The sequence below is a fragment of the Eublepharis macularius genome, chromosome 5 (assembly GCF_028583425.1).
Source record: "Eublepharis macularius isolate TG4126 chromosome 5, MPM_Emac_v1.0, whole genome shotgun sequence".
Lineage (NCBI taxonomy): Eukaryota > Metazoa > Chordata > Lepidosauria > Squamata > Eublepharidae > Eublepharis > Eublepharis macularius.
This window is the reverse complement of record NC_072794.1, coordinates 139,886,675-139,914,017: the sequence shown is the minus strand read 5'-3', so window position 1 is coordinate 139,914,017 and position 27,343 is coordinate 139,886,675. Positions and strand designations below refer to the sequence as shown.

The following is a 27,343-nucleotide window of genomic DNA, read 5'->3' as shown; positions in this document are numbered from 1 at the left end:
ACTTTACATTATACGTGAAATGTATTTTAAAACAGTGTAGAAGAAATTGCTCCTGACTTGGATGGCCCAAGCTGGTCAGATCTTAGAAGCTAAACAGGGTTGGCCCTGGTGAGAACTTGGGATGGGAGAACACCAAGGAGGTCCAGGGTTGCTGTGCAGAGACAGACAATGGCAAACCACCTCTGTTTGTCTCCTGCCTTGAAAATCCCTTGAGAGGCCACCATAAGTCAGCCGTGTCTTGACAGCTCTTCACACATAGAGAAGAAATTGCTATTGGAACAGACACGGTGTATGTCTGTTACCTAGCCATGCTCAGGTACTTTGTCATGATGCAACATTTTATTCTTTGAGCAAGGACTTCACAACCATCCATTTTCATGTAATGTCTCTATAAAAAAAAGACTGCACAGACTCCTGAAAAAAATCAATATCTGAATATCTGTAGACTGCAGAATATGTGTGTTATGTTCTGTACTGTCTTCTTTACTCATCTCTCAGAGATCAATTTTTCATTTTTATTTTTCCTTTAGGTAGAAATAATTTTGATTATTTATTGTCTGATCAAGCCACAAAAAATTCCCAGATGACACCGAAGACAGAGAAACTAGTTCAAAATCCCCCTCCTTTTCATGACTGTATAAAATTGCCTTATGCCAAATCCAGACCAGCGATCCATCTAGTCCACTGTTACTGATCCTGACTAGCTGCAGGTGTCTCAGACAGAGATATTTTCCAACCTGGCTACTCCTGTTCCTTAAACTGGAGACTGAATCTGGAATCTTCTGTATGCAAAGCATGTATTCTGCTACTAAGCTATGACTTTCCCATTTCATGTTTTTATGTCTACAATGCTGCTGTTTCCAGCTGCCTTCTCTCTATTAGCAACAACAGATAAGCAGCCTGCTCAATTAGTTATAGACTTATAAAAGCATAAGCCACGTGCACAACCAATCATGCAGGATACACCATGCTAAAAGGAGGAAGGGCTGTTCTGGGGCACTGAGCATAACCCTCAAAGATGTCAGGGGCTACAAGAGAGTGATGGGGAGTCACTGGGCTGCTGGCTGGAGACTTCTGGCAGACTCTGGGGATCCAAAGCAGCTTACATCATTCTCCTTGCCTTCATTCTATCTTTACAACAACCCTGTGAGTTAGGTTAGGCTGAGACAGTGTGACTGGTCTAAGGCCACCCAGCGATCTTCCATGGAAGTAAGGATCCAAACCTGGGTCTCCTAGATCCTAGTCCAACACTCTAACCACTAGACATTACTGGCTCTCATCAACTCAAACTTTTGAAGTCAGGAAAAAAAGATATTGAAAGAGAAACTGTGGCCATGATCTAAAGACCCATACAAGCCACACATTAAAGACATTTGCGAAATTAGTGAGATAGTCCAAAAATATGTGATAAAGCATTGTGATAAAGCACTGTTCAGAATCCCGTTGGGAGTACCTAAGCCCTAAGATACGCCAAAAATTTCTCATTTATTATCAGGCTTAGCAAACTTATTCTATGGAATATAGAGGAATGACCCAACACGAAATTTTCACAGGACAGGGAATGTAGGAGGAACACTATTGTTGCCAGCCGCAACATGTAAGCAGTTCTGCTCTTTTTGTCTCCTGTTACAAACTTGGGCAAGGCCAGAGGTGCAACTACCTGGGCATAAGCCAAAGAACCCTTGACCCACAAGCTCATGCCCTGTAGTACTGAATGACAAAAAAAAAAGAACCACTGTGATATACAGCACTTCCCAAATAAAGGCCAAATATAAAGTAGTATTATGGAGGTGTGTAAATTGTTTGTATCAATACAAAAATACAACAAATTCAGTCCAGTATCAAAAGATAACTGAAGTAAATGAAACACAGTCTACACAGTATCAAACAGTCCCAATCCAAAATCAAGGGATAATTAATGAAGACTTATGAGTAGAATTAATCACAGTCTGTGTAGTGTGGCAGATGGGGCTTCTAGTTGACTCCCATGTTTTAGCATTTCAGTCCCTTCCTTAGTAAAGAAAACTGGCAGAGCATCGAACATACGATCAAGATGAAATATTTCTTCCAAACTAAACAATTAAATTTTCTACATTGACGTATGTTCCAATCTCAAATGTTGGTCACTATGGTATCACTGTGATACTAAATGAGCTGGCCCACTGGGTTCAAGACCAGCCCAAGCTTTACTTGGTTACTTTCTGCTTTATTTATTTTTCTATTGTATTCTCATTGTATTTTGTATTAATGTTGTAAGCTCTTCAGGGAGAAAAGTGGTAAATAAATAATTCTGGAGGAAATACCAGTAAGCATTAATAAAGTTATCGAAGATTAGTAGATGGCAAGAGACCCTAAACTGTCATGAATGACATATGGCCCAAGACACAGAGTATTTCTGTGTTAACAAAAGGAAAACTAGAACTAAGATCCTAGAATATAGGAATGTCTAGTCCAAATGTGTAACCTACAAGCCAATGACTGACAGATTTGACTCCTTATGGATCTTAGAGGGACTAAAAACTACTGAAACTATGCTCCGGTTTGTGCCAAAGCTGAAACATTGTATTTTCCAAAACAGTAATTTGTAGAGTAATCCAGACATTCTGAACTGGAGGCACTCACTGAAACACAGGCAACTCGTCGAGGTTGTGTTATTCCCACAACTCTCCCTTCAGCAGTCCACCCAGCTTCTGTTAAATACTGCAAAAGAACAGAGGGAGGGAGAGAGAAAAATAACATTAAAAATAAATTCTTAGACTGACTGTGTTATAACAACTTCCATGCCTTCCTTTTTCTACATCTTAGTAACAGCAAAACAACCAAACGAAAGTAATAACAACAACAACGGATTTATATACCGCCCTTCTGGACAACTTAACGCCCACTCAGAGTAGTTTACAAAGTATATCATTATTATCCCCACAACGATCTCCCTGTGAGGTGGGTGGGGCTAAGAGAGCTCTGGAAGAACTGTGACCAAACCAAGGTCATCCAGCTGCCTTCAAGTGGAGGAGTGGGGAATCAAACCTGGTTCTCCAAATTAGAGTTCCGCTGCTCTTAACCACTACACCAAACTGGCTTTCCTATTTGTTTCTGTAGCCAAATGAAATATGTCAATATACATTTAACAGTTTTAAAATCTTGTTTTTAAAATAGCTCAATTGAAAAAATATTTTAACAGATTTTCAACTGGGTCAGTCACTGACTGTCTTTCATCCTAACCTACTTCACAAGGTTGTTATAAGGGGTGGAATGGGGTGGGACCAAGCATATAACTCTGAGATCCTTGAAGAATTTTTTTAAAATTCCCATTATAAGAAAATGCTGATGGTTTAATGCTCACTGTGCTAATCCCTGACAATCATGAGGGTAACTATTGGCAAACATTAATATTAAATAAAAATCAAATCAGTGGGATAGGGGAGAGATTATGTGCTGAGTTTGCATCCCTGCCATGCATCTTTGGCTTCAACTCCAAAACTATGACCACTATTGCACATTCATTGCACAAGATCCAACCAAAGTCATGTATTTTAAGCTCCCTGAATTTCCATAGAAGAGAGCTAAAATGTGCCTAACTCCAATTAAAACCAATGAGACTTAAGCAAGATCTACCTTGGATAAAGCATGGCCATGGTCTTCTGTAAAGAAATATATTAAACTAGCAGAGGATCAGCAAGAACTTGAGGGGGCATATCATTTTCTTACTTCCTCTCTCCTTGCTAATCACCATTCCATCTGTCACATTCCCTCCCCCAGCAGCCTCTCCTTGCACAATGAGAAACCTGCAAGGACTTGAGGGGGGTATCTCATTTTCACCTGAATCACCCTCCCCACGTGATTTCCTCTTTTCCTCCTCCTGGCAGCCTTCACATCCTCAAATATCTCCAGTTCTGATCCACCAGCCTTTTATCTGCCCCCCATCATCTTCAGCTACATTTATGTCCTCCAGTTTATCCTTACAATACTGTGAATTAGGTTAGGCTGAAACTGTGCGACTGGCCAAAAGACACCCTGTGAGTTTCCACAGTAGAGTGGGGATTTGAATCTGGATCTCCCAGATCCTAATTTGGAACTCTAACAACTACACCACATGGGTCTTTGTGGGGTGGCTGGTGCTGAACAATGGTATGCAGCTGGGCTGAGGAAGTAATGTAAGTTGCATGGTAGCAAGTCACCTATCAGTTGCTGCCAATGAGACCTCCCACAAAGGTTAAAATAGCCCAGGAAGGACCCTGCCCCTTCCTCCCTGCCTTTCACTGACAGAAATCAAGGCTTGAAAACTGCTATGGTTGCCTAGCAACAGCCACAGAGGGCATACATTTCTTAAAGCTACAGGTGCTATTTCTATCATTAATCCCCCCCATTTTTTAAAAAAACATTCAGATTCTTCTACAAACCCGGGGCTTGCTCAGGTTTGTAGACAGATCTATCTGGTCAGTCTACAACTTCAGCTCCAAACTTAAATATCCACAGATAGGGCTACGATGAGAATTAGATATAATGATTATTATTTTCATACTCACTTGAGGAATCTGTGTGCTTTTCCCACATCCTGTTTCTCCAACAATGACCAGTGTCTGATAGTTCTCTACCAGGTAAAGGATGTGATTTCTAAGCTGAAAGGGGAAGAGATTTAATTGTTATGGATAGAGAAGGACAAAAATAAATTTTAATATGTAAATTATGAGGGGTATATAGTTAGTGAAAATAATCCGTGAATATTTATTTATGCCACAACCAAGAACCAAGTGAAGTAACCATAAGCCCATTAACATTCACGGCATGCCAAACTCCATGGAAAATTGCAGCATGCATGATTTACTACCAGTTCAAAATTATTGTGTACAATAATTCACCATAAATGGAAGGTTTAAAAAAATCATTTTGTCAGAGGATGATAAAAACATGCAATTAATTCTGTTACAGTAGTATTTTCAGTGTTGTAAGGCTAATGAAAGAAATTAAATGGTTAAAATTGAGAACCAATAAATAAAAGAAAGATAATATGCAAATATCTAAAGATAATATATACCTTAAAGACTGGTAACTTTTGCCTCTGTTGTTCAACAGAAAAGGAAGCATAGGGATTATAGATGACTGAAACCCCAGAGCTTTCACTAGTACTCTGTCTCTCCTCGGACAAGCTGACCCCAGGACCTTCTGTGCCTACATGATACAAACACACACACAAAAATCATCACCAAGGACAAGATGGTTTTTAAAAAAAACACACAATAACTTGGATCCAAAGAGTTGCAAACTGACTTCCATTAGTGGATGGGATTCTTTCCGTTTCCTCCCATCATCTGCTGCCTCCCTACACCATCTAAGAAATTTGCCTGACCCCTTCTTGAGCCATCAGAAGTGTCTTCCATTCATATAGTCATGCCAGGCTCCAACCCAAAGAAAGTTGAAGAAATAATTGTATCAGAGGTAGATAAAGGTGCTCTTGGTAACTTCAGTGTGTATTCTTGAGAAAGTGTATTTCGAGTATATACCATCTCTGAGCACTATTACAAATAAATAATAGTGCTCAGTTCTATCATAAACTCTAAGTCATAGTCAAAATAATATCACTGATGCAGTCTGACTCAAGCTGCTATCCTATCCACAATTGCATCGGAGTAAACTCAATTAAACTCATCTGAGTAAATATGTACAAAATCTGGCTGTAAAGCTACAATCCCAAACACTTACTACACAGAGTCCTGTGATCTTACACAAGTTTACTGATAAGGATCAGTACAGCCCACATTTAATTCAGTGGATCCTCATCCTATTAAACATTTATTACATCTAGTTATGTATATGGAAGAAGAATGTCCTGTCTTTCACAAGCTTACTTAAACACCATACAGCAACTGTTTAAAACAAAATTTTATCCCCCCAATCAATTTCATTTAAAAGTAAGATGCATCATTAAACTATTGTGGTCCTGTTGCAGGTTTCTAAAGAACCTTGGACAGCTTCAAGTGCTGAATCATGCAACTGATATTACAAGTAAAGAAAACAAATTCATTATGGATATGCATAATTTGCAGTTTCCTCCTCCAGTAATGCAGTGAGATGTCCTTCATTTTGTAGGCATCATGCCAAACAGTGGCTGACAACAAGAACAATGGCTTTCTCATCATGCCAGCCTACAGGCTGACTTAGGCCCAGTAAATACATTTGTGGAGCTGATATAAGCAGTACTCGTCCTATGGCATGTATATGGACACATCTCCATACATCACAATTAATGAAGATTGCCATAAACCCTCAATTACTGAAGAAATTATTTTTTTTGCATTTTGTCAAGTTGCATGGAACACTTTTCATCAATATTAATGTGCATGCATGCTTATACATGTGTTGTGGTGTTTAGCCCACCCAGCAATCAAGATGTTATTACAGAGCAGTATTCTTCAATTATTCAGTGTCATCTTGAGATTGTCAAGAATGCAAATAATAGGTCCAGGGCTGCAGCCACAGTCTAAGGCATTAATCCCCAACATGGCACTCACCAATGAGTTTCCTGTTACCCATTTGCTTCATGACTTTTGGGGATAAAACCAAAGAGCATTGAAGGGAACACAAAAAAGGGAGGTTTAGGTCATTCAATATCAACTGACTGGCAAGCAAAGCAATGAGCTCATCGTAGACAGCTGCCTTGACCTCAGACACTGACTTTCATACATTTCTGGGCTTGGTATACTCTCCCTGTGGTCACACAAGAAACAAGCCTTATCTTTTTTTGGAAACTGAAACCAAATGGAATCTCTTCCCGTTAAGCCAATGAGACAATTGTAGCTTTCCTCTATCTCCCATGTATAAAGGTGCTTCAGAACAGCCAGGTGATATCACCTTTGCATCTTCAGGTAAGGCTTGAAATCTCCCAACACTATGTGACTGCCCGTGCCCCCCCCCCATGGCAGCCATTTTGTGTAGTTGCCCATTACCCTTCCCCAAATCCAAATTTTCCCACAGGTTTAACAAGAAGAAACCACCAATTTATGGGTGGGTTTATGGATACACAACATCTGGAGCAAAGGTTCCTTCTTCATCCTATTTAATTTATTTATTTACATTATTTATAGTAATGTATTTATAGATCTTTCTATTTATAGATCTTTCTTCCATAACAATCTTTGATTGTCATTACAATTTGGTTCATGCTTAGCATTAGAGGGAGCAATCTATATAGTCCATTGTGCTGTTCAGATTGTTAAACCGAAGTACACGTGGTTTTGATATCCTGACACTAATCACATATGCCACTTCTGCAAATCCAACCTTCCTCTCAGCACCTGCAATAACATTCGATATAAATCGAATGTTGTTTTTGTTATTATTACTTTGTTGTTGTTCTAGTACTGCGCTGGAAGGGCATCTTGTCAATGGGTCAGTCTAGATGTTCTCAGGAGATACTCAAATGGTGGCAGCTGGTTACCAGGAGCTTTCCAGGAAACTCTTGGTCTTCCCAGCAAGGAAAGCCTCCTCCCCATCTTTCTTCCATAACAATCTTTGATTGTCATTACAATTTGGTTCATGCTTAGCATTAGAGGAAGCAATCTAGTCCATTGTGCTGTTCAGATTGTTAAACTGAAGTACACGTGGTTTTGATATCCTGACACTAATCCCATATGCCACTTCTGCAAATCCAACCTTCCTGTCAGCACCTAACAGAGTATTGTTAATATAGTTGCCAAGGTCATGTGTATCAGAACATTTCATTCACAAAATTATCTGGAGCAAATACAGTGATTGCAGTATAATACTGTCAGAAAAAAGCTCAAATTAAATTTATCATCCATGGAGCTGGTATGCCGAAGGAAGTTTTCTTTCAGAAGTCAATAGCAATTATTTCAATACACTTCAGGAGTGCAAGGCATAATCAAATACTATCTAGTTGACAAAGGGTATTAAAAATATTGCTAGTGAAAAAAGCAGTGCAAGTAACCACAGGTACTAGAAAATACTAGTACTGCAAATACAGTTTATTTCAGTCATCATCAGGCTGCTCATGTACTGGATGTACTGGCATGCATTCCGCATTATGCTTCGACTAGTGTAAAAGGCATTATGCTAGTGAAAGTGTTTTTTTTAAAAAAACTGTGATACACCTCTGCAAAGACCACAGTATCCCATGAATTATTTCCACTTGTGCAAGGCATACCACTAGCACTTGCATGATGGTTTATGTTTTTTAAATCTTAACAATGCAGTTGGAGAACAGTATTTCAAGATGGGAAATGTCGTGGTTACAATCATGTGTCCAATGCTACCAGTTCCATAATGATACTTGTGTTAACAGACCACTGTTCAGCTGAAGATTAACTCTGCTGATGTTTTGCCAAATAGATGCCATTTCTTGTGCTATGGCACCACTTTTTCCATGGTTTTTTAATGTAAAAGTAACCAGGTAAGAGCTGTGGGGTTTACAACTATAGTCCTAAAAACCTGGCAACTTGAAATTAAGGTATTTAAATGATATGTAATTTTGAGTGAGAAACAATGGCACATTCTCCTACAGTTCTACTCAACACAGTTTGACGCATTCCTTCACCTTGTGGCTTATCTGCCAGATGGAAAGTCACTTAAATTGGAGCTGTGCTTCAAACTTTGCTGAGCAGAACATTAGCGGTACAGGTGATTAGGACAGCCACCTGGACCCCACCTACTCAATCAGCAGAAACATGAGACATGGCTACTGGATCTCACCTTCTTCTACAGCAGAAAATAGAACACGTACTGGAAAAGCAGCAGCACTACAGTTACCCCAAACATACATATGAGGGACTGATTCCCTGGCCTATGTGCATCCTGCTTCCCATTCCAAATCAAGGCAACTGAATCTTGGTGTGTTCTCATTCTCTGCAGAACTGTTGTTAAATACAGAATGGAGGTTCCAAGGAAAACCAAATGATGCTGTGACTGTTAGTAGAAGCACTATAACAAGTGAAGTCACTCAGGCATAGCCTCTCAGAGCACGCTACATCAAGCTGAGCTATACCTGCAATTCTCTCTGCCTCAGTGTGTGGGAGAGCAATGCCCAAGTCCTGAAAATCTCTCTAAACCTGTGAATGAAGTGTCAAGCGTGCTGCCTGTACAGCAACCATAGTCTAATTCATCCAGTGCTCAAATTTTTTAATAGAGATATACACATTAGGTTCAATCCAGTCAAAGAGAAGCACGTTGTCCCTGTGATTTCAAAAGAACAGGTTTAATCGCATGTTTAACTCTTGTGTAAACAGTGCTATACTCTGCTTACAATCACCTGGCAAATTGCACGCTCTTTTCCTTTTTATTTTAAAGTGTTCATTATTAAGAACGATACCTGCATTACAATTGTGTGACAGACCTGTACTCTGCAACTTTTATAATGCTGAATCTTTACTCCACAAACTATCAGACATGCTGGAACTTGTTATGCAGATTTTATGCACCACTCCCTTTTATTTTATTGTTGGTCAACAACTGACAGTACCTGCACAATCAAGATACAAGAAAACTCCCATGTGACATAACATGTCGGGGCAGGTGGGGGGCATTGCTTGGTTCCATGAATGTACTGGAACAGCCCCCCCTTACCCATATTTATTTATTTATATTCCGCCCTCCCCAAATCAGTGGGCTCAGGTTGGATTACATCATATACATTATTAAAAAACGTTAAGATTTCAACTTTAAAACCAATAAACAATAATATATCATTTAAAATCTAAAATAGAGTACAAAAAGCCACAGCACAGAAACAATTCATATATCCATTATCCAACCGCCCCTAAAAGAATATCACAAAGTGTTGGGTGGTAGCTGTTTCCTGACGATCCCCTCTAGGGGAAGGACGATCCCCTCTATTCAACCAGTGGTGGGCCCTGCCCAGTGTCAACTATACACGTGGCGGAACAGCTCTGTTTTACAGGCCCGGCGAAAGGATAGCAAGTCCTGCTGAGCCCTGGTCTCATCAGACAGAGTGTTCCATCAGGTTGGAGCCAGGACCAAAAAGGCCCTGGCTCTGGTCGATGCTAGGCAGGCCTCCCTGGGACCAGGGACCACTAATAAATGTTTTTCACTGGGAAAAAAGCGTCTTCCAGGGCTCACATGGGGAGAGGGAATCCTGCAGATACGCTGGTCCCACTCCGCATAGGGCTTCATAGGTTAAAACCAGAACCACAATCATTACTTCTGCATTTACTGGTTGTGAAGAAGGTAGTAGAATGATTTTTCTGAGATTGTTTTATTTGAAAAAAACTTGCATTCTTTTAATAAAGCAGTGCTTGTGGGTGAAAAAGTCTGTTGCAGGGTCAGAATATGTGCTCTATAAATTTTTACATAACTCAAGTCAGTATTTTCTAGGAAGGCTACATTTTTCTCTTAAAATGTATGAACAGCCACTTTTATTGAGTTTATTAGTCTTATTAAAGTAATTAATATTCACTAATAAACAGTAATGTGGGTTTTCCAGGGAAATATGAATTGGAAAATTTTCAGATTTGTATGTATAAACCTGGACCTTGTATAAGCACTGATGTTTGTCCATGATTCATATCCTACATTTATTGATAAATAACTACATTTATGTATATGGAACAGAAAACTTTCCATGGAAAAATATAATATCAGAATATTTTTCTTAGGAAAGTTTTTCATCTCACATCATTAACAATATTTGTAAGTTACATATTGTTAATGATGTGAGATGAAAAACTGTCCTTACTAATTGCTTTTAGGATTGCAGCAAAGCTGTAGTACCCAGTAATTATTGGACATTAAACACATATTTACCAATCCCAGTTATATACACAGTTTAACCCTATGTATGTTTATTTAAAGGTCACAGATTTATTCCCAGACCACCACATCAAGAGCTGAGCGCTTTCTACTGGAAAGAATCAGAGGGCAGCATGGAGATTTCTCTTCAAATGGCTGCCAGTTCTTCATTTCAAAATTTCTCCCATTATGCTGACCATTGAATAATGTTTTAAAACCTGGATTAGGATAAAAGTGGTGCAAAATTAACACAAGGGAAGGATTAAGCATGTTTAGTCAGAATTAAGTTAATTTGTTGAAGGGCTTGTGTGGCAGCTAACATAGGGAAGAGGGAATGAAAGAGGCTTCTGAGGTAACTGCCCTCTGAAGTTATGGATGTGCACTCCCACACTCTCTAGTCCTGCCTCTTATTTGTTTAAATCCCATCCCGCACAATCAGTAAAAAAAAAAGGGGGGGGGCGGGGACAACACAAGCTTTGATTAAGAGGTTGCTAGCACGTAAGCTTTGCGATCCCTAAAGGACTCTCATTTGGACCCTACTAGAATAATTGTGAAATAAGTATAAACCCCTTTTCACAGCTATTTTGACTGGGAAGACAAAACACAGATGGTAATTCCCTTAACCTGTCTGCAGTAATCTCAAAGGTGTAGGTTTACCATTTCATCTCACAGTCTCTGGTTCTCCCAGGGAGATTTGGTACTTCTGGTTTTTAACATGATGATTACTTATAATAATAAGCTTTGTTCCCAGTCTACCCCAAACCAGGGTGGATAAAAATCAATGATTTTTTTAAAAAAAATCAAAAAAATTGGATTTTTTTTATTTAAATTGGATTTTTTTTATTTAAATCGATTTTTTTAAATAAAATGCTTTTTGAGGAAAATATATTACCATCCAAAGGTTATTCCATCATGAAATAAAGATTAGTTTTTAATTATGTAGAATAAGGCTGTATATGTTTAATTTTTTTGGTAAATAAATTCCATTAATCCATTCACAATGTCATGCTCTTCCAGAGGTTTTTGTAGGATTATTGGACAGTTTCTCTGCCTACAAGATATTATCACAGATGCTTGGTTTTGCAGTTGTCAAAACTGAATTTGTGTCAGCTCAGCAGAGATCACATGCCTCTTCTTCACAGCAAAAATGTTATAACATGAACAGAGTTGAGAAAAAGACCTTAATCCTATTGTTCTACAAACCTATGAAGACAGAATCAACCCCTCCAGTGCTAAGTTTCAAGAAGTTCAGTGAATAGAAACAATATTTTTCTGATTGGAGTGGAATAGATCTGCACAAGAAGAAACTAAGTGTGAGGAGGGAGGGGCAAGCAGTACAAAATGAAAGTGAAACTTTTTGAGCACAATACTGCACAAGTCTTTGGATCTTTTGTGTGTATGACCTGAGGTTTATCACATTCTTTCCTTGGAGGAAAAAACCTATAATGGCAGCAGGCCGTAAAAGAGACCCAGTTTGGGAATACTTTAATAAAGTTCCTTTACCTATCGATAAGGCAGGCATCTACTTGCATATTAAAGTTATACCAGCAAGAATTAGTCTTTATGTAGAAAACTATGATTTAAATCAAGCCTTAATGACTAGTGATTTAAATCGTGATTTAAATCGTGATTTAAATCAGTTTGATTTAAATCAAATCCACCCTGCCCCAAACCCTAGCTAAAATAAAAATCCTGGCTAAACTGACGCTCTTATCCAGAGCAACTCTACCCTATCTGAAGGGGAAAACATTCTTCTTTCCCTTCTTAAACTCCACTGGATTTTCATGGGCTTTGATCGGTTAATAATCACTTGGATTTGCTTAGGCCAAAATCACAAGGATTGATTCAGAGCCCCGGAGGAGAGGCAGGACTTGGGGGAGGGGGGAGACGGATTACAGTAGCTTGCTTCGGAATAGAAGTATGAATTATACAATCTGATTAAAAGAGCACACAAAAACTATTTCAAAACTCAGCAAAGACACAGGTAATAGCATTTGCCAATAATTCCACCAACATCAAATGCTATTTGGCACTTGCATGAAAGAATACTCCCCATCTCCCATCCCAAACTACCCCAACAGGCCCAAAGACAAGTGACATATGTAATCTGTTGGAGAAGTTTTCAAAACTGTACTATATCAATATGCCATGCAATAAAGCAGTGTGTGAAACTACCACATGCTTTACATTGTGTTTATCAGGCACAAATACTATCTATTGGTTTAAGCAAATTTTACAAGCTGATTTCAACAACAATTTATCCTGAAAGATAAACACACACACGAGACATTAAAAGCTATTATTTGGTACTGCATTAATGTGGAAGCATAACACCTTCCCTCTCTACTACTTATGTCTTTTCAAAGCACTTTCATTACCTGAAAGAAACAGTACCAAAGAATCATCAATAATTTGTGTCTATGTAAAAATAAATACATGTTAAAGGAAACTACTGCTACAACTTGAACTGTTCCTGAATATGCAGTTTAAGTCCAGACCTAGAAAAAAACAATAATTTGAATTTTAATGAAGTATAAGCCTATTAAATATCATGCTCCACAGAGGAAGGCAGCGCACTAATTAACCTTTATGCTAGACCAGTCACCTCAAGAGAATTATGCAGATATTAGAGATGGCAAGCAAATTGCTTAGTACTGCAAAAAAAGACTGCTACCTCCACATTAAGTACTCATTGCTTTACCAGCTGCAGTGGGAACAATATCTAATTTCACTGGAGAAGAGAATTCTGACCTTGTAGTTATTTCCGTCATATGCAACTCTTCCCTTACAGTTTACAGATACCTTCCGTATCTTAATTTATGCAACTTTAAACAAACGTGGCATGCAACTTGTTCAAGCTGTTGTGCTGACAGATCACTCAAAATAGACAATGACTTCAGTTTTATTTTCTGTTTTTAAAGTGCAGAAAGAAAAGTTGCAAATCCAGCCCTAACTACAACTCAACTACATGCAACAGTTCATTATTATATACTTCCTAGAGATATACACCTAAAAGCTGGATAGTGCACATCCATTTCTTTTTTAAAAAATGAGTGCATTCTCCTCTCCTCTATCTTATGATATAAATTTAAAAACAAACATCTTCAAGATTACAATCTGATCCTATACAAGCCAATCACAAGAAAACCCTAACATACTCAATGGGATTAACTCCCTGCAAAGAAGAAGATAGTTTCAGGTGGGTAGCCGCCACGCAGTCAAACAGCAAGATCCAGGTCCAACAGCACCTAAAAGACCAATTACATTTTCAAGGTACGAGCTTTCCAGAGTCATTAGTTGGTCTTTAAGGTGTTATTGGACTCGGATCTTAATCCCTACTCATTGCTACCTTAAGAACCTCTCGAACTAATACAATGAATCTATACTGAGCTGCTCTCAACATCGCTGAAAGTGCCAGGGGCTTCAGGACCAAACACCTCTCAGCAATAAAGCCATCGGTGATGCCGATTAATGAAATTACAGCAGCGCCTGCTATTTTCAACTCACACCTCAAACCAGGATCACGTGCTGAGGTGATAACGGCAAAGGTACTCTTGACCATGTGCAGAGCGCCGTTCCCCTCACCATACTATCGAAAGGAGGGGAAGATTTTTCAACCGGTGCCCAAGCAGACTGAGACCTTTCGTCTCTCCCTCAACCCCAAACCCAGAAATGAATCATGGGCTGGGAGGAGAGTAGAAAACTGAAAGGGGGGGGGGGGTGCCCAGAGTCGCTGCCCACAAGCATCCTTCGCAGTGCCCGGGAGAGGACCCAGAATCGCCCCTCTTCTCCTACAGGAGCTTCACTGCCTGACGGACCCCGCCCACCGCTTCTTCAGCAGCCTAGAACGCCTCAATCAAGAAATAAAAGGACCCTCTGGATCCCCTCCCGCCTCTCTATCTCCTTCCCCGCCTCCAGCTTCAGCCCGTCCCCGTCCCCTCTGCAAGGTTCGGTCCTTACCGGGTTTCCAAAACTTCAACGGACCGACGGGCGCCGCCATCTTGGGGTGAAAGGTCGAAAGGAAGCCAAAGCACGCCCCCCTCCGGAGACCAGCTCCACCGGCTCACGTGATGCCGGGGCAGGGAGTCTGTGATTGGCCGGCGGTTGCCATGGTTCCGCACTCCCGTCTCGTGGTGACGCTAGTTGCAACCTCGCCGCGCGCCAAGGACGAAGCTAGAGCGCGCGCTGGCGGCTGGCTCGCCTAATGAAGGCGTGCCGGTCGCCGCGTTGGGCAGCTGAAACCATTCCAGTAAACGACACGGCTGTGTAATACATTTCGATTAGGAGCGACCGAATTTTTAAAACAAGCTGTCAAATTCAGAACTCTTCCTCAGGGTGAGTGTTCGCAGTGCAAAAAAAAGCCACCCCCTAATTTCATTACGTTAACAACACCTTCTGGTGTCCCTTCCAAGAAAACTATAAACAACTGAGCTTGGATCTTCCTTGACCACTTTTTTTTTTTTTTACTGAACATTCAGATTGATCAAGAGCTCTGGTGGGCTTGTAAGTTTGGTGATTGTTTTGTGACAATTTGATTGAGTCTGTTAGGAAGGTACCAAAAGTGACCCTTATTTTAAGTTTCGGGTAGGTAGCCATGTTGGTCTGCAATAGAACTTCAGTATTTGAGTACAATGGCACCTTAGAGGCCAACAAGATTTTCAGGGTGTAAGCTTTCAGAAGTCAAAGCTCCCTTCTTCAGATGGCGCCACTGTACTGAAAATCCTTATTTTTAGAACTCAGGACAGCATACATGGTTCTTTCTTCCTCTCTTTTACCTGCAAGCAAAACAGTGAAATACATTAGTTTAGATATGGTGACGACCCCAAAGCCATCATCCCCTGAACTTCATGGAGGAGTGGGGACTTCACCTAAGGCTCCAAAGTTACATTCCTAATGCAAACCACAACACCACATTGGGTCTCCGTGCATCTGAGCAACAGCTTCACCATCACCACCTTCTGGAACTGGGCAATCCAGTGAGAACAGAAGAACCAAAGCAAAGTGCCCCACAATCCCAATCCAGCCAGCCTCTCCAGAAGGATAATAAGGTCAATGGTACTAATCAAAAGTCCAAGAAAATCAGCAGGGATGCACTCCCCCTGTTATTTACCGGGGGCAGATAATCTGCTAGAGTAACCAAGGCAGATCTGAACAAAACCTAAGCATGTTTAAAATGGGTCTAAATACTCTTATCTCCTCCAAGACATCCTGAAGCTGCGTAGCTACCATCCCGTTGAGCTCTTTGCTATTAGGTGGTAGTTGTTTAGGTCACTGGGATGCAGGATGCCTTCTGGAGGACAAAGTATCATGACTGCCTCTTTCAAGGAAGTTGGAATTACACCTTCCAATGAAGAGGCTTTTGTAGCCTGAGCCCATTTACCAACCTAGCCTGGCTTGATTCTAACAGCCACAAAGGGTAAGGGTTGAGTTGAGACACAATGGACCACACAGTTGTAAGCAACTTCCAGACTTCGCCAGGCTTTACGCAATGAAAGTCATCCATAAAACTAGAATCGTACTGCACTCCAATGACATCCTGAGACTGAACAAAGTCAACTGTAGAATCTTTAGAATCCCCAGTCTAGTCCAGCACAGGTGTGATGGTGGCAACATTGGTGCTTGGAGGGATCCTGATTCTGGTTTCGTTTGGCATGTTTTGTTTGGTGACCTGTTTTTTTTTCCCCCACCTGAAAGCCACCTCTGAAGGGTTTCAAAATGCTGGGTAAACAGGATGAATAAAAACCACTCACTGGTATACCCTATGCTGAATACTTATGCCAGTCAATTTTTAGCATTTTTCACGGCCTTCCACATGCAAAGAAACTTCTGCATTGGACTACAGAAAACATGAGTAAGAAACAGTTGCCGTATTTCAGTGACAGGTGATGCATCTAGAATATTAAATGGAACATTATACAAATGAAGAATGGATCCATTTCTAAAAAATGAATATAGGCCATGTTAATCAAGGCTTACCACCTATTCACTGGAAAGTTCATAATGTAAAAATAATCAAGGCCGGGAGTATTTTTACATTGATAGACTTGCACATTCAAAACATTAGCTTGTACTAAGACAAATATGTGATAAGTATATGAAGAGATCCTAATAATTTCATACACAAATACTTCAAAGATCCAGAGGAGTTAGCCGTGTTAGTCTGTAGTAGCAAAATCAAAAAGAGTCCAGTAGCACCTTTAAGACTAACCAATTTTATTGTAGCATAAGCTTTCGAGAATCACAGTTCTCTTCGTCAGATGCATGTGACTTCAGATGCATCTGACGAAGAGAACTGTGATTCTCGAAAGCTTATGCTACAATAAAATTGGTTCGTCTTAAAGGTGCTACTGGACTCTTTTTGATTTTAAATACTTCAAAAGTTTTACTTAAAAGCTAAAAGAAGTTTTGTAGTTAAACAGACTGGCATATAAACTTTTATCGATGAGAGCTTACTTCATCAGGGATTTTAACAACAGGGGCAAAGACTGATATGTACTGCTTAAATAGCCATATACAAAATGGAGCCATTTATTTCATTTTCTTTTACAACATTTTTATTTTTGTATATAAAGCAACAAATGGATACAAATCATCCTTTGCAAAATATCCAAGGTATCACAAAATAAAGCTCTTTTCTACATTCACATTAATAGCAGCCATTCACTAATATAGGAGACGGTAGGAGACACTGTGTGTCAGACTAGTACCTGATGCTGAGGACAGGCTTTGCTCACTTGTTATGGGCCTTTTGGGCTCAAACTATGCATTTTTTCACAAGTTTTCCGTGGGGACTTGCAGCCGTACTGCAGCTGCAAGTCCCAGTGCAACTTGTGAGTAAAAGGTATAGATGGACCCAATTTTGATCAGGATGGTACCACTGGGGACTCCTGCCTCTCCACCGCCATTTTTGGCAGCCAAAACAACATGGGCTATGAGGCCTGCTCCTGCACCCCTTGGTCATTTTGTCTGGTGAAAATAATACTAATAATAAGTGCGCTTATATACTGCCTTACCCAGAGCAGTGAACGCGTTAGTGTTGTTATCCCTACAATACAGGTGCGGAGCTGGGACTGAGAGGAGTAGCTTACCCATGGCCACCTGCTGAGCTCATGGCAGTAGTGGGATTTGAACCAATGGAGTGCTGATTCGAAGCTGAACCACTTAACCACTGTGTTACAGCAGCTCTTGGGAGTGAGGGGTAGAATCCCCTGTGCCCTGGCACTGCTGTCTCAATGAGAATCAGGTCCATTTGTACTTCTTAGACATGCATTTCCTCAAAGACTTACAGTTGGAGGATGGCTGCATGTCCTTGTGGAGAACTTTTGAAAAAAAGTAATGTACAGTTTAAGCCTGAATTTGGCCTATGAAGCTCAAGTGTAAGAGAGTAACTTGAACAGAAGAATGTAAACAGACTAACAGTGCGACACTAAGCAGAGTTACACCTTTCCAAGGCCATTGACTACAATGGAGTTACACCCTTCTGAGTCCATTGACTACAATGGAATACAATACATCCTTCCAAGGCCATTGAATACAATGGAGTTACACCCTTCCAAGTCCATTGACTACAATGGAATTGGAAGGATGTAACTGCCTAGGATTGCATTATAAAATTCATGCGGGAGTATTTGAAAGGGAAGAGAGAACCTGTTCCCTGCTCCTGACACCATACTCCTGAGGCATATTTTGCTCCCAGAACTGTTTGTAGTCATTCCTACTGTCAAATGTTACAGGTTTGAACTAGGTTTAAGAGTATGCATACAAAATAATCACAACCCCCAGGCTTATAAGAATGTCAACACAAGCCACTCTCTCACCTTATCAACCTGAAGCAAGTGGAAGCAAAGCAGGAATGGTGTGAATCATGTATAGGAATGTACATCTGGGTCTTACATGACTTTCTGCAGGCAGTGAAGAGCACATGCCACATAGTCCCCAGGTGCCAGTTGCCACTTGCCACACCCCGATGCTTGTACACTATTATCAGACCTCATCAGTGTCAGAACTGTCCTCAGCTGCCCCTGTTGCTGCTTTCTTTCTTCTTTAGCCAGTTAAAGCCGCCATGTTATGTCTGTGTTCTGGTAGGAAAGATGAGCACTAAGTCACCGCATTAAGAACAAAATACACTAAAGAATTAGGAAGACGATTCAGTCTTCACCATTTTATGCTATTCTGTCTTCTTACAGATATCAAATTATTCCTTTTTTATTGCCGTGTTAGATTGACACTGTGCATCTTTGAAACCTGCAGCAATGTCAGCTTGTTTGACATGTTTCTAGCAACCACTCTCAGGTAGAAAAAAATCCATTCTTGAGATGTTTCTTCTGCTTAGCTAATTGGGGGTTATTGCTTTCCTGAAAAATCCATCAAATCCATCCTTTGTACAAGCACACAACAGTTTTGTGTTGGCAAGCTCTAGGTTTGACTAGAGGATCCAGAATCACAGGTCAGAGTGTACCACTGCAGGATCAGATAAAATTAAAATATTGCTACTGCTCAGATTTCTATCATTCCACGTAAAATTGTAACAAATCAACAAAAAAAATGCAGTTAGTAATAATTACATTTACTTTATAGATGGGCACATACTTTTTCCTCCTCCAGAGTAAATTCTATGTCTCTGTACATTGTCAAAAAGTAAGGGAAGAAAGTTGATCCAAGAGAATATACACTTTTTCTCTCTACAGGGATCCAGAAGATTGGTGAAGATACCAGTATCTGTGAAAAAATCCATTACTGTAACTTGCAACAAATCATAGGTGGAAAAGTTGATTTAATTGCACAGGTAGACTTTCAGAAAATTGAGAGAGACAGAATCACAGAATTGGAAGGAGCCATACAGACCTTCTAGTCCAACCCCCTGCCCAATGCAGGATGAGCCTAAAGCATCCCTGACCAATATTCATCTAGCCTCTTCTTGAAAACTGCTAGTGAAGGGAAGCTCACCACCTCCCTAGGCAGCTGATTCCACTTTTGAACTACTCTGACCATGAAAAAGTTTTTCCTAATATCCAGCTGGTACCTTCTGCATATAATTTAAGCCTGTTGCTTCGAGTCCTATCCTCTGCTGCCAACTGGAATAGCTCCTTGGCCTCCTCCAAATGTCAGCCTTTCAAATATTTAAAGAGAGCAATCATGTCCCCCCTCAATCTCCTCCAAACTAAACATTCCCAAGGCCCTCAGCCTTTCCTCGTAGGGCTCAGTCTCCAAACCCCTGATCATTCTCGTCACTCTCTTCTGCACCCTCTCAATTTTGTCCACATCCTTTTTGAAGTGAGGCCTCCAGAAGTGCACACACTACTCCAGTTGCGGCCTGACCAAGGCAGTATAGAGAGGGACTATGACCTCCTGCGATTTTGATGCAAAGGCCCTTTTGATACAACCTTTTTTGCCACCGCATTGCACTGACTGCTCATATTTAGTTTACAGTCCACTCTTACCCCAAGATCTCTTTTGCATACACTACTACCCAGAAGGGTATCCCCCATCCTGTATTTGTGCTTCACATTTTTGTGGCCCAGATATAATACTGTGCACTTAACTACGTTGAATTGCATCCTGTTCACAACCGCCCACTTCTCCAGAGTATTCAGGTCTTGTTGAATTTTAACGCTGTCTTCTTGGGTGTTTGTCACTCCTCCCAATTTGGTATCACTAGCATATTTAATAAGTAGCCTGTCAGAGACCATCTGAAATACGACTGTACTAGCTAAGCAAAGCTGAACTTACGTTAAGGTGATGTAGCAGACATAGGTCTGTTAAACATACACACGAAAATGTCAGGTAGGTATTTACTGCTATTTCAAAAACTTTCCCCTAAAGCAAAATCCAAAGCAAATTTAAGGCCTCCTCCTCAGTGGAAACATCCAAGGAATTCTGAATGAAGCCAACTTTTTAGTAGCTTTCCTCAACTGGATTTGGCAACACCTCTTCAAGAAAAAAATCAGAATAATTGATAGAAGCAACAGGAGTTACAATAAGGCCCAAGGGTTCCCAGGTGCCCTCCAGTAGCCTGAACCCTTATCAGGGAACCCTGATCATGGGTCAGCCTGTGGACTGCCAGATAGGCAGTCTCCTAATTAATTGGGGCAATTAGCTTAAAGGAAACAAGTGAGAAGGGGTAACTGGGATTCTCCACCTATGTTTATGGAGATCATTCCCTTAGAGAACTCTCTAAATAGATTCGGTTTCGTTTTCTCGGCCATGTCGGACGCTCCTCTCTGCAGGTCCGAGAGGAAGCGCCCGAGCAGCCTGACCGGGCGGCTGATCTGCGAAGATTAGCCCCCAGGACTCCCAGGGAGGGAGCCAGGGTCCAGGACGCGGCGGGAAGAGCCCCCTGGAAATCGATGCAGGGGGTAAATTGCCCGTTTGTCCTCATGGAGGCTGGCAGACATGCGCGGCACCTTGCGTGCTGCCGGGCCATGGAAAACGGCAAAGAACAGGACTAGGCGGAAGCCTGTAAGTAAGCAAATCCCTTCTGTTATTACAAGCGTATGCGAAGGAGTGGTGGGATCTGAAGTTAAGAAGACTCGGATTTCTTCCCCCTCGCTGAGTTTCAGAAGGTCGGCGGTCCCTCCCCCCCCTAAAATGATAGCGAAAAAGCAGAGTCCTGCTTTGGGCAAGTCAATTTCGGCTGCCCTGCAGGCAAAAGGGGAGTCGCTCGAGGATTTGGTGAAAAGGTCGGTTATCGAAGCCATAAAACCCTTTGTTGACAAGCTGAATGAAACAGATCAAAGGGTGGGCTTAATTGAGAGCGATGTGAAAGCCATCAAGGAAGTAGCGGGGGGGGCAGAGAAGTCTGCTCGGGAAAATGCGTCACTCATGAGAGCAACAAACAAGGAGCTAAAGCTGGTGGAAAACCAGCTGATCGGGCTGCAAGTGGAACGAACACAGACTATTTTGCGTCTCCAGAATGTGAAAGAGGAGCAAAACGAGGATTTAAGGGATCTTGCCTCGGAATTATTGGCGGCACCCGCGAGGGCAACTAAAGAAGAGATAAAAAGTGCCATTTTGGAAGTCCGTCGGGCTTCTTCAAAATATGCAACGAAGCGGCAGCTGCCTCACGAGATTTTTATCGAGTTTTCATCTAGGAGGGTCTGGGACACTATCCTATACAACTCATATAATGCGGACTTGGATTTTCTGGGAAGTAAGGTTAAGATACTGAAGGACGTTCCATTTCTAGTTCGGAAAAGAAGATTTAAGTACAAAAGGCTGGCAGCTCTCCTGAGGGAACGTGGGATAAAGTATAAATGGCTATTTCCAGAAGGAATCTGGTTCAGTTATAAAGATCAAGCTTACAAGATTAATTCAGAAGATCAGCTAAGGGTTTTTGAGGACAAAAATCCAGAATTTGGGCAGGACACCAAGCAAAAAGAAGAAGATTCGAAGCCTGAAAGGGGGGGGAGGCAACGAGCGCTGCGGCTGCAGCTGCTCAGAGAGAACCTAGGCCTAGGGGGGGGGGGGAAGAAGACTTAATTTGGATTGTAATTTGTATTTTGTAAGGTCAACCACTCCATCAATACTTTATAAAGGTTTAATTTTTAATTATGGCAGTATGAAGGGAAAGCATTGTAGTGTAGCGTTTAATGTTTGTATGTTGCCTTCTCCCTTTTCCCAGCCCCCCTTCCCTTTTTCTTTCTTTTCCCCCTTTTTCTTTTTCTTGTACTTTTGTAGTTTTTTGTAGTTTTCTGTATGAGATATTAAAAAATAAAAATGTTCAACAAAAAAAAAAGAGAACTCTCTAAATAAAGCCAGTCAGATGTTCAACCAGAAAGGTTTTTTTATTAAAAGAGAAATAAAAGGGCAAACACAAAAATCTCAAACAGCATGCATACAAGGCTAGCTAAGAGGAAATCAGGGAGAAGAAGAGGAGAAAGTTTGGGGGAAAGCAGTAGTTACCGTTCTCAAGGATAGAGGTCCAAGGAGGCAGCAGCAAAATGACCAGCATTTCACAGAGAAAAAGAGAAGGCCCAAACAGATTTGGCGGCATGTGTTTGTACCAAAAGATACACACACACTCACTGGTGGTTAGGGAGTTCAGATATAGGGCAAAACGCTCTCTGGAGCAAGTTGACATCTTTGGCCTTAAAACAATGACTTAATGGGTTTTCTGGAGGTGGATAATGAGTTGGGAGAGGCTAAATGGGTCTACCTGAGATGGACTATAGGTGTAAATGGTGCTTGACAGTCCTTTGAGTACCAGATGGGAAAAGCTTCTAGGTTTGCTGAATAGCATTAGGGTGGTGCTTAATCAGGGTGAGTGAGGCAGGGAGCAGATGAGATTAGTCGTTTCTTGGGAGACCTCATTGTCCTAAGTTATTTGTCTCTCCAGGGTGTGTAGTGGTCTTTAGTCAGCCAGACGCTCTGACTTCTAAAATGTTTTTCAGACCTCTACCTGGCTCGTATTGATTTTGCTTTATTTCAGGCCAGGCAGTGTCTTCCACTTATGCTACATGAGGAAGGGTGTTTATGAATACATATCTATAAAAAGACCCTCAGCGGGAGGAGGGGTCTGGCTGCTAACAATTCCAGGCAACTCATTGGAGGGTGCCAGGGAGCCCACAGACACCCTGTAGGGGATCACTGGTTTAGATATTCACCATAGAATACAGAGTTCGGTGCATTGCTTACAAATTGATTTGTGTATTGGTGCTGCTGCAAGACAAGTTTAAAGCTGAAAGCAGCAACTACCTCTATGGTCCTCTGCGCACACGTAACATCCACTCTGGGTAGAATCCAATGATTCGCAAGGCATTCTTTGAAGCTTCGTGGGCGGATGCGGTTTAGACCTGCAGACCCAGCACTATCCACGCAGTTCTGCACTTCTCTGATCCTCACTACAGAATATTTGCTGGGAAACATGGGTACAGATGTGAAGTGATCTTGTCACACACTGGAAGAGAAGAGTGAAAGGCAACTTAAGTCTCATTCAACATGGGCAGATTGGTAAGTTAAAATGGTCTAGGAGCAAACCAAGTGGGGTGGACGCCATAGCACGTGTAGAGCTACTGGTGCTGGGCCCTGTGTGTTCCTGGGTGCCAGCAACCTGCCAGGGCACTGGCCCACCAGGAAATTTTCCTCTAAGTTAAATGAACAGTCCGTCCCAGTTTGTCAAGGAAAATTGCACTAGAACAGGTGGTAACAGTATCCTGTATTCCTTCACCTCTCTTGCTCTGCTTCCCCCTCACGCCTTTGCATTGACAGGACTCCCCTCATAGCCCACAAACCCCTTAAACAGGGATACCAACCTCAAGCTGGGGCCTGGAGTTCTCCAGGAATTATAACTGATCTTGAGACTACAGAGATCGGTTCACCTGGAGGAAATGGCAGCTTCAGAGAGCTGACTCTGGCATCACATCTCCACCAAGTACTCTCTCCTGAAGCACTGTCCTCAAATCTCCCAAGAATTTCAAAAGCCACAGCTGACAACCGTGCCGTTTTTCTTCTTTTCCTCAACAGCACAGCTCTGTTCAAAGAAACACAAGAGGTTGAAAGGTGTGTGTGTGTGTGCAGAACTCAGCGCTGCCCCTGTAACCCTAGTGGCAGAGGGGGGATAATCCAGATGGATGCCCTTCAGTGTCCTCTTTACTTTGGAGAAAGGAGGTTTCTATTTCCTTCATAGTTATGGGGGAGGGGGAGAGAATGGGAGCCAAACGAGTTCTGCTCAGATTGGGCAAGTCACCTGGTCACTCCCCTTTACTGAGGGCGGCGGGGGGTGGAGCTTCCTGTTATCCATCCAAAGAAAAATCTCCATGTAGAAGCAGACACTGACCTTACAAGAATTTCATCTTGGAAGGGCAGGGAGGGAAACACTGAAGCTGCAACAAGTTCTCTACAGATTCCTGCTTTATCATTTTCCAGACACAGCCAAGGCAGTTGTATGCCTGGCAGCAGCAGATAATGCTAATAACTAGAGCTATAAGGCAGGCAAAATATATATATATCATACAACAGCATTTTTGCAAGGCTGAGAGAAGCATTGCTGGAGGGTGCTGCTCCTACTGAGTTCCTAGGCAAGTGTTTAAAGAAACAGGGCCTCTCTCTCAAAAAAAAGTGCAATACTAAACAAGGGCCTAGAATGGAAAACTGATAACCTGCTTGTTTCTCTAAATGCCATGTTCTGTGGAGCAAAAGGACAAGCACACTTGGTCTTTATTCTCACTCACTTCCTTGGCTGATAGCATCTGCAGAAGCACTACCACCTTACAAAGGGCAGACAGTGAGTTGTCAAAGACTGCATACCTGCATGCGGAGAGAGTGGACCACAATAAAAAAAATAGGCCTCCTGAATGAGTCTTTGGTGACAATTGGTCAGCCCAGCTCCAGCAACTTCACATCTGATTGTGGGGGAAAGGACCAGCAATCCAGAGAGCCCATCAGCGACTGCTCGGCAGAGCCTTCATCAGCCCAGGGCAGCAGGTCTGCAGCCTGCAGGATGGTTTGGATCTTGGGCTGAAAGAGGATGGAGTGCATCTTCTCCTGGCGCAGGAAAGCATGGAAGGCAGGCAGGCCAGAAGTGACCAGCATCTCCAGTGCTAGGTGCTGTGCTTTCTATAGGCTTCAGCCAGACCAGGCTCCCAGCCACCGAACCCCCTGAGGGCACATCATCCAGTCCCTGGACAATAAGGCATCTGAAGTGTACCCAGAACCCACCTTCACTTCTTGGTCTCTTCCCCTGCACCTCCAAGTTTTCCATATTGGTTCAAGGACAGGTGGCTCAACAAATGGCTGAAACAAAGGCCCAAGCATAGAGTTCAAATCAGTCTGGCATTACGCTTCATACTGTGCCTGCAGTAAAATCAAACCATTTAGCATGCTGTGGTTTCACTTGTTCCTGGATCACAGCCCAAGGCACCTTTCCTTGGTAACAACCAAAGCCGGAGGGAGAGGATCTGAGTCAGAATAAGCTGTGAAGCAAGGGGCGTTTGTGTGTGAACACAGCAACTTCTTTGCCAAGTCGCTTTCCTCACCACTCCAAGCTAGAGCTTGAGCAAGACCAGGGTGCTCACAATCACAGGCACTTCTCAACTTGCAGGCCTTGGGAAGCAGTATCAGCACCTAACAAGCTCAAAGGGCTTTCCATGAGCATTAGGGATCTCAGGGGAAAGTCTCCACCCCTTCCTAATATCTTCAGCTACGCTCATCTGTTTCACAGTAAGTTGCCATCAAGATAACCACAGGAGGTGTTTGAGAAGTCAACAGGATTGCTCACATATGCATATTCATCATCAGTGGAGCTAAGATGACAACTGTACGTATGGAAGAGCCGTGTCAAAGAGCACTTACATAGACTGCAGAACTGCTGCTGCTTGTTTCATGTATATAGGTGCCCAGGTAACATACTTAAATAGTGTAGCTACATGGGCAAAACAGCTCCAGATCCCCCTGTGAAATAAGCCCACTGCAATTTTTTCTTCTGCACTAGAAACTGCAACAGATTTTACTTCCCTAGTTACTGCGGGTGGCTGTAGTCTTTCATTCATGGAGATGGACTGTAAAGAGGAAGGGCGGTAACTGACCTGTCTTAGTCTTGAGCATACAGCCTTTTAAACATTGACATTTGTTCTGCGGGAAATACTGATGTCTACAAACGCTATCAAAGCTCAGAAGAGCATGTACTCTGGCAAGAATGAACGCTCTTCCCTCAGCGGTTTTGGAGGGTAGATACAAGGAAGTACCATATACTAATAGAACATGCAGATGCCCATATGATAAAACTGAAACCACTGAACATATGATTATAGAGTGTCCCATATTTAATGAGTTGAGAGCTAGCTTAATCATCCCTCTACTTAAAAATATGGAATGACCTATTATGAGAGCACAGGTGTCAAGGTTATTATCGGATACAAATGATTCCATGGCAAAATATATAGGGGCAATAATTAAACACCAGAGAAATGACATTAAGTAAGGTTTCTCCCATTTTAATTTCTGCTTAATGCAATAGCCGTATGAGCAGATAAGACAGACAAAATACATTTTGGCTTTTATGAGGATTTACAGAGCTACTTATCAGAAAATGCCAGTTTATTTCTCATTTGTCTGTGCTGCTTGTAAGCTAGAATATAAAAGAAGGTACCTGTGGCCGGGGGTGACATGCTAGTGTGGTAGAAAATCCATCACAGGCAAGTTTGCAACATATGCCTAATTCCTCAGGCACAGAATCCCATGTGTAATGTAAGGTTTGGCACAAGATTCAGTTTCTTGTATGTTTCATGTGGTTACAAAAAGGAATTTTTTTGGTTTTTATGGTTCTAAAAGTATGCTTAGCATTTTGTAAAATCCTGGAAAACAGCTGTGTGGCTGAATAAAATTTCCAGGAGTGTCTATACCCTGAAAAGCAACTTGCTTCCCCCCAAACTAGTAGACGTCAGAATGATGCTATTTGGCAAGTTCGCTTGGAAAATTGTGGATTTTTGCGTGCATGCGCGCGCACACACACACACACACACGAACATACAGCTTTTCTTAGCACTGTTTTTGTTCTAGTCTTACTTGAACAAAGTAGACTCCACCTAAAATAACGAAGCCAAACTTGAACTGTATACAAAATATTAGAGCACCTTCAACTTTTTTGGCT

General features: G+C 41.7%; 1 protein-coding gene across 2 annotated transcripts in view; it reads right to left on the bottom strand.

Moving 5' to 3' along the window:
* DHX35 (DEAH-box helicase 35) overlaps positions 1 to 14,776 on the bottom strand; it is a 52,246-nt gene extending 37,470 nt beyond the window's left edge. For both annotated transcript variants that reach the window (XM_054981921.1, XM_054981922.1), the window contains exons 1-4: positions 14,719 to 14,776; positions 5,036 to 5,169; positions 4,527 to 4,619; positions 2,623 to 2,700 (exon numbers count right to left, since the gene is read on the bottom strand). In XM_054981921.1, the coding sequence (XP_054837896.1) occupies positions 2,623 to 2,700; positions 4,527 to 4,619; positions 5,036 to 5,169; positions 14,719 to 14,758 (345 nt within the window). In that variant the 5' untranslated portion in view covers positions 14,759 to 14,776. The remainder of the gene's footprint in view (positions 1 to 2,622; positions 2,701 to 4,526; positions 4,620 to 5,035; positions 5,170 to 14,718) is intronic.
* Between the last annotated feature and the right edge of the window lie 12,567 nt (positions 14,777 to 27,343).